General features: G+C 39.1%; 1 protein-coding gene across 1 annotated transcript; it reads right to left on the reverse strand.

Annotated features, from left to right (window-relative positions):
- Positions 1-3049: 3049 nt before the first annotated feature.
- On the reverse strand, positions 3050-6461 carry LOC103457015 (beta-1,4-galactosyltransferase 1-like). The gene is made up of 2 exons (XM_008396920.2): positions 5945-6461; positions 3050-4210 (listed from the first exon to the last, which is right to left on the reverse strand). The coding sequence occupies exons 1-2, from the start codon at positions 6320-6322 to the stop codon at positions 3548-3550; spliced, it is 1041 nt and encodes a 346-aa protein (XP_008395142.1). The 5' UTR covers positions 6323-6461; the 3' UTR covers positions 3050-3547.
- Positions 6462-7268: the final 807 nt, after the last annotated feature.

The following is a 7268-nucleotide window of genomic DNA, read 5'->3' on the forward strand; positions in this document are numbered from 1 at the left end:
GCACTCTTTACAGCGTGTCACTTTACACGCTCTTTTCAGCGTGTCACTTTTTCATTTTTCATGTGAACATCTGGCTGTGCTGCCATCTGCTGCTGGATTACATGAACTGCAGTAGTTTATGGTCAGACTGCAGTCGAAGCGATCTGAGTCAGAAACAGTGGAGTGAAAAGTATTTCCCCTAAACCCAATAACCTGAGCACCAACAACTGAAATGAAGAGTTTCAGCCAGCTGAGTGTTTAACATTTTCATCCACTCTCTGCTTTCCAGAATGTTTTACTTGAGCCACTTTGGAGGGTCTTTGAACGAACGGTTAGTTTACATGGAGAACCGAAACAAAAATAAATTATATCCGTGTAGAAAAGGAGTTTTTGCTTCTTATAAAGCAACTCAAGTCTATTTTTCTTTAATTGTTCTTCTAAATCACAAATAGCCCTAAATGTTATTAATGCACATAACACTTGGTAGTAAAGAACAACTTTTTTTATTTCCATGTGTTTGACATCATTGGAAAGCCTTCAGAATCTGTAAATAACTCAAAATGCCCAAGTAGACGAGTTCATGGCTTTGTCACATTTACCAAACAGCACCACTCTTCATTAGGATGAACAAGAAAACAACAATAGGAGTTAAGAGACTAATATTTTCATTTCAGGTTGCATCATATATTAAGATGTGTTATTCCAGGGCCAGTTTCAGGTTAGGTGGTTGTGACTGTTAATGGGTTAAGTGGTTCACAGCCTGAAAACCTTTGAGAAACACTGCTGCAGAGGAACGTCACAGATTTAACCAAAGCTCTTGCTTTCTGCCTGAAGTTTGAGGTGTGAGATGCTCCATCACCTGTCCAGAAACATTCAGGTTTTCATATCTGAACTAGACAGAAAAAACCTAAATTGTTTTTGTAGTGGAATAAAACCAGAGCAACATTGTAATTTAATCAAAACGATGTTCAGATGCCGTAGTTCAGCTTCGTCTTACCAGGAAATGTTTTTGTTTGCTTTTTGTTCCTGTGCTTTGCCACACCTGGTGAGGAGCTCAGTTTTTTCCAACACCACAGCCTCATTTCAGGTTCACTACCACGTTATTTCTCTTTCATGATGAAACAGCTTCTTACCACAAAACATTTTTTCTAAAACCACCTCTGTGCTTCTTTTCCATCCCTGAAGAGGAGCTTTGTGTTTCAGTAAATCTTCTGATTTACAACCCAAATCTTTACCAGTCAAACCAGATCTGACCACAACCTTTAACAGCTTCTTTGTTCACTACCTGTGGTGTCTGGCAGGACTTTGCATCTTTGTGAACGTAGAGTATTTTACAGCCAAATAAGTAACACCGAACTTCAATAAAAAACTGGGAAGTAACCCAGCTGTACGACAGACCGTTTCCATGACAACACCAGTAATGCCTGCAGGCGTCTTTGGGTTAGGGAAGAGGTCAGGTTTCTGTGTCACCGCCGCAGAAACCTCATTAAAACAATCCTCTGAGAAGAATGAAGAAGTGCTGCCTTCCTTCAGCAGCTGGAGACTTAAAACCAGGCGCCAAGAACTAAACATGCAAACACTGGAGGCTCATGGTGTCCATGACGGGACAGTTTCCTCACTTCTCCCTGTTTCTGCTTCCTATATGTTGGTCCTCAGCCAATCCATCACACTGACAACATAAACTAAAATACAAACACTAAAAAACAACTAGGTTTGTGGATGAAGAAGCTACTTGAAGGCCGCTCCCTCCATGTGGGTCTGCCGTTGTCTGGATCAGGTGCAAACAAGATGCAGCTTCAGCTTCCTGACTTCTAACCTCATAAAAATGAAATGAGTAACAGGAACTCAGGGAGGTGCTGCACTCATAAAACCCAAAGACATTTTATTCATTTCTTTGGCCTCACGCTCTAGAAACTAAACCATAAGAATATTCACACAACTTTTCATGGTTCTTTAAAACTCCTGCCAAAACTTACAGCCAGATCTAATCTTTTGCTCCCTCCACATGTTTTCTTCCAGCTTCAGGTCAGAGCTCTGGATGTGTTGCTCCAAAATGTTTCTCCCAGAAAGCAGCAACATGTTGGTCAAATTAAAACTTACTTTTAAACCGGTCGGGGTATCAATTTTTTAAAACACATTTGTCAACAGGGGGCGCTGTGGTGGGGCAGGGGCAAAGCAGGATCCTCCTGTGGAGGCCTCAGTCCTCATGGCGGTGGTCACTGGCTCGATTCCCGGCCGGGTCTTCCTTCTCTCCTCCCTCATTGCCCTGTTTCCTGTCAAACTACTTTCAAATAAAGGCCACTAGAGCCAACAAAACCTTAAAAAAAAACATATTTATCAGCCAAACCACAATAAATTAGATTTTATTTCTGTCTTTATAGTACATTTAGTGACATTAATATTGTAGGGTATATTTTTTTGCAAACAGTTTTTTCTGCAAACACAAAATTGTGCAACAATCAACATAATCCTGGACGAGCCCCCACTTGCATTAAACCCATTCAAAAAGATACAGCAAGAATAAACAGAAAATTTCTTTAAACTGACACTTTGTAACTCTAACACCAAAGAAACATCCGTCAGGCAGGTTTTATATATTTTACTATGAAGTTTCCTCTTCTTCAGTGTCCAAATATAGAGTTATAAATCTCATAAAATCTAATAAATCATACAGTTCTCAGAGGTATCCTATTCACACAATCAGGCAGCAGCTTAACAAGTTAATGTGAAATAGAGTCGTGTTTTCTTGACCCATGTTAAAATGCGACTAAAATGCCTGTTATTTTTGGTTTTGGTCTGTTTTTGTCGGTAGCCGAACCACACTTTGAAAAGTAAACAAATTGTACAAGTGACTGTTGGCACATCAGGTTTATCATGTTACACCTGTAACCAAAATATATAAAGTTTAACTCGGCTTTTTATCTCGTTTTAATGGCTTCTTCATTAGTGGAGGCTCACAATTATTACTCTCAGGTCTTTGTGAATTTCTTTAGGTTTTTCCTTGACGTCACATGGAAATTGTTTTTGAAAACCTGCCTTAAAATAACAAGAAGAAACAAAAAACTTTGCATTGATAAACGGATGTAAACATATTTTTATTATCAGCAGGATCTTTTTGAACAGATGTTTTCCTTTCTTGGCCCATGTTTTACCAAGAATTATGAGTTTTATATCGACATAAAGGTGACAGACAGAAAGGACTCCTTCACTTTACTTTGTAAACATTTGGTGCTGAGCAGCTTCAGGAAATACAGAAACTACTCTGATAAATACAAAACTGCACTCCGAAGATTCAAACACATTATTTAACAGAGACAAAGAGAAAAGGGAAGATTAGAGTAAAACTAACTTGTTGGACAAACAGTTTTTCCTTCAGGAAGGAAAAATGCTGGCAGATGCTGAAGTATCAATTAATATCCTGTTTGTTGTTAAGTAAAAACTACCTGTGATATTTGTTAAACAAAGCTCATAAATTTAACTTGTGCAGTGTTTGGGAAAACACACACGTCTCAAAGCGAAGCCGTAAGTACAGCCGTTCCACTTTAATATTCATTTCTGATGTTCATCATCATGGCGACTGAACATCCACAGAGATTAAAGTGTACAGTACATCCTTCATAATCTCTTTGACAGTAAAGTTGAGTGAATTTAGTCCATCAGTGTCGATATTCTCTGCTGTTTTTTGTGTTTTCACAGCGTTTTCTGGATTCACCTCATTGTGCAAGTCTCTTCCATGTTTGATCATCTTGTACTTTGCAATCTTAGCGTCCGGCCGAGTTATGGACATTCCTCTGTGGAGGATCCTGTTGTACAGGTCGTCGTCCTCGCCGCCCCAGCCCCAGAACGTGTTTGAGAAACCGTTGACCTTCAGGAACTGCTCCTGGGTCAGCAGGGAGACGCCACCAAAGGCTGTTTTTGAGGATAATATGTAGTTAAATTTATCTATAGCGACTGATAAATGTCTGGGATGGTCAGAACATCTGTAGAGGTTCCTGTCGTCTATTGGCACCAGGTCTACATCCGAAAAGGCGAAACAGTCGTAATCGTATTCCTTCAGCGATTCATTGAATCCGATGTTCATCAGCTTGGCCCGGTTGAACGGTCCGTCTCCGTCCTGGTTGATGACGTACACACCGTAGTCCAGCTGCTGACGCATCAGGACCGGATGGAGGTAGTAGAGCCAGTGGTTCAGGTGTTCAGAGCGGTTTCTGAACGGGACGATAACAGCCACCTAACGGAGGGGTAAGTTTGAATCGGCAGAACCAGAGAGACATTAGTGCAATGACTGACACTGTCTGTGTTTCCATTCACCATCAATAGCTGACATTTAGAAATTAAATTTGATTAGTCGAAACAAAAAACTCCGTTTTTTGTTTTAAAAAAGTCTTGGCACCAGGATGTGGTGGTATTTTTTTGTTGTTCATATCAAAGCATTTGGCTTCAGATGTTTCACATGTTCAACAACCAGACATGAAGATGACAGGAAGTGGCAGCAGGACGACGTCGCAGCATTTTCCTTTAATGGGCATCGCCTGAACAAACTGATTCATGTGTGATTTTAATTGGATTTCTTATTTTATGGAGTCACTGGAAGTTATGTTTTTTCAACATTAGCAGAATAAAGAACAAAGTTTTGAATCCATCTGTAATGGAAATGCAGCTGCAGCCATTAAAACTGATTCTCTTACAACAAAATAAGATTTTAATCTGCACTGAAAAACAAACCAGTCGCTGCGTCTCCATTACAAACAAACGCAAAACAAGAAACGGCATTGAAATCATAAATCAATAAGTTTGTTCACACGATTAATCATTAAAAACATGAAACGCCACGATCCTCCTGCCACTTCCTGTCATCTCCTGACCCAACAGGAACATCTGGTGGTCGATAAATGTGTCTCCACTGCAGCTTCGCAGAATACGCTGATTTCTTTTGCCATTAAGTTAATTTGTTTTTCTTATTCTAATTTGCATAATTCAAAGGTTAAACACAACCTGTGACCAGTTATACACACGTTTCCTCAAGAAGTATTTTTTATATGTTATTATTTGAAGTCATTAAGGTAAATTCGGATCCTGATATTGGATGTTATGTTTTCTGGAAGTTGTGTTTGTTTTCCAGATAAATTCATGCTGTCAGTTCCGAGAAGAAAACTGGACTTTACATAAAACAGGAAACAGGAAGGAGGACGGCTCAATACGCTGATGTTGGTTTAAACTTAAATCTTAAATTAAAGCTTCTTCTTCACCTTATATTATTGTCATCAGTCATATTTTCAGGTTGTTCTATCTTTTAATACTTTCTGATTTATTGAGTGCAGTCTAAAGGAAGTACATTTAAAGAAAATCTTTAAAAAGTCCAAGTAAATATGTAAAAACCTGCAACATTCCAGAAATTCAAAATTAAAAGTGTTTAATGTTCATTATTATTAGTATGAAGTATCCTCATATTTTTAGAGGTGCAATATTACAGTTTAATACATTTTCAAAGTAATATTAATCAGCCTTTTGTGGTTTTTTGACAGCTGAATTAAATATTAAAAGATATGTTTTAAATGAAGATTAATAGATTTAATAATAATAACTAATCAATGTTTATTGTATATTTTAGGCTTCAGAAAACACAGTTTGGATTAGAGGTAAAGCTGACCCAGAAATCATGAATGTATTGAGGAAAAGTTTATTTGACCTTCAGTAAATTGAGACATAGTAACTATAAAAAGTGACTTGTAAACATTTCTGCATTAAACAGTTTTCATGTTGATTTAATGCTGCAGGTCACACGTCTTATTCCTTCATCTTTAAGCTTAATTTGACACATGATCAGTTATTGATTATCTTTTAATGAGTCAGAAACTCGAGTTACCGTCTCCGGTTCCCTCTGCCTGTTTACCATGTTTTCATTTATATTTAATTTGCTCTTCACAAACGTTTCACCACTGAGCTAACATCGTCTCCTGCCTACCTTGTGCCTTGCGGTGCAGTTCGGGGGTTTGTACCGTCCTCCCTGCTGCAGCAGAGACCCCACCTGATTCCTGACCAACTCCAGACTTCGTTTGGTTTCAAACTCGACCAGAAGTGGACCCACCAGAGACGGAGGCGTGTCGGGACACGGATCCAGAGGTTTAGAGGTCGCTGCTGTTTTCAGGGAGACGTCTGGGGTCTTTGTTACCCAAACACGATCCATCATCGCTCCAAAAACACTCCTGGTGTTTTTCACCACCTGCTGCGGCACCGAAGGAAAAACCAAAAAAGTGTCTTTGCTGTGGAGTAAAAACACGGAGAAACACGTCAGAGTGAATAACGCAGAAAGCGCCAGAACGCTGCTGATCTTCTCCTTCATTTCTCTGATTTTCAACTTTAGGCTCACTAATGTTTCACAGCTTTGTTTTCAGTCACTGTAACAAGATCCTGCCTTTTTTTTAGAGCAGCTTCCTTCTTCAGCTCACATGTCAGATGGGAGGTCTGAACAAAACTCACATTATGAGGGTTGTCCATGTGCCTGAGGTCAAACCTATTCACACATGATTTAACACTGAACAGACAACAGACCTGCTACGCTACGTGTCAGACTGATGATGAAGATGATTCACTGATACAACAAGTCTTTACAGCCCCAGAATTGTTTCAGTCAAAACAGAAAGAAAACTGGTTCATGCTTTTATTTTGGTAGGTTGGATTATTTCAATAGTTTCTACATGAGATCATGTAATAAAACAGTCAAATGACCCCGGATGGTAGCAGGTGAAATATGAACCAGTTAATCTGTTTCTTTGGCAGAAACTATTGTCTCCTTTAAATCAGGACTGACAACATTTCAGTTTATTACAGATTAGATAGAAAAGTACAAATAATCAAATAAGTAACCAGGTGAAACAAACTGGAGCCAGAAAAAGGAAAGAAACACTAGAATCTAGCAGGAAATGAATGAATGAGGAGCTTAAATACTTTGGAGTTTGACTGCAGGATGAAGAACAGGTGGCTGATGGGAAATGGGGTTCAGCTGTGAGGGGAGACCAGGCAGGCAGGCTGAGGGAAAGACGTCGATCAACATGAAGGAAACTCAGAGGAAAAAACAAGGAGAAGGAAAAAAAACTGAATTAAAAGCGTTGGAGAAAAACAAACGCTGCCCATATTTACTTTCAGGTCTATTGGCTTTTATGGAAACATTTAATTCATGAAGAGTTTGTCGCTACAAAAGGTCCGTCAGGTTCCACAAGCAAAAACATCGTGGTTTGGGTGGAAATAGTGACAATCTGAAAATAATCTGGGCCTGATTTGGATTATGG

The sequence above is a fragment of the Poecilia reticulata genome, chromosome 20 (assembly GCF_904066995.2).
Source record: "Poecilia reticulata chromosome 20, P_reticulata-male-v2, whole genome shotgun sequence".
Lineage (NCBI taxonomy): Eukaryota > Metazoa > Chordata > Actinopteri > Cyprinodontiformes > Poeciliidae > Poecilia > Poecilia reticulata.

Coding starts and splice junctions, on each gene's coding strand:
- LOC103457015 (XM_008396920.2), bottom strand. CDS start 6,322: ATGAAGGAGAAGATCAGCAGCGTTCTGGCGCTTTCTGCGTTATTCACT. Junction 4,211..5,944: donor ACTGCACCGCAAGGCACAAG/GTAGGCAGGAGA, acceptor CCCCTCCGTTAG/GTGGCTGTTATCGTCCCGTT.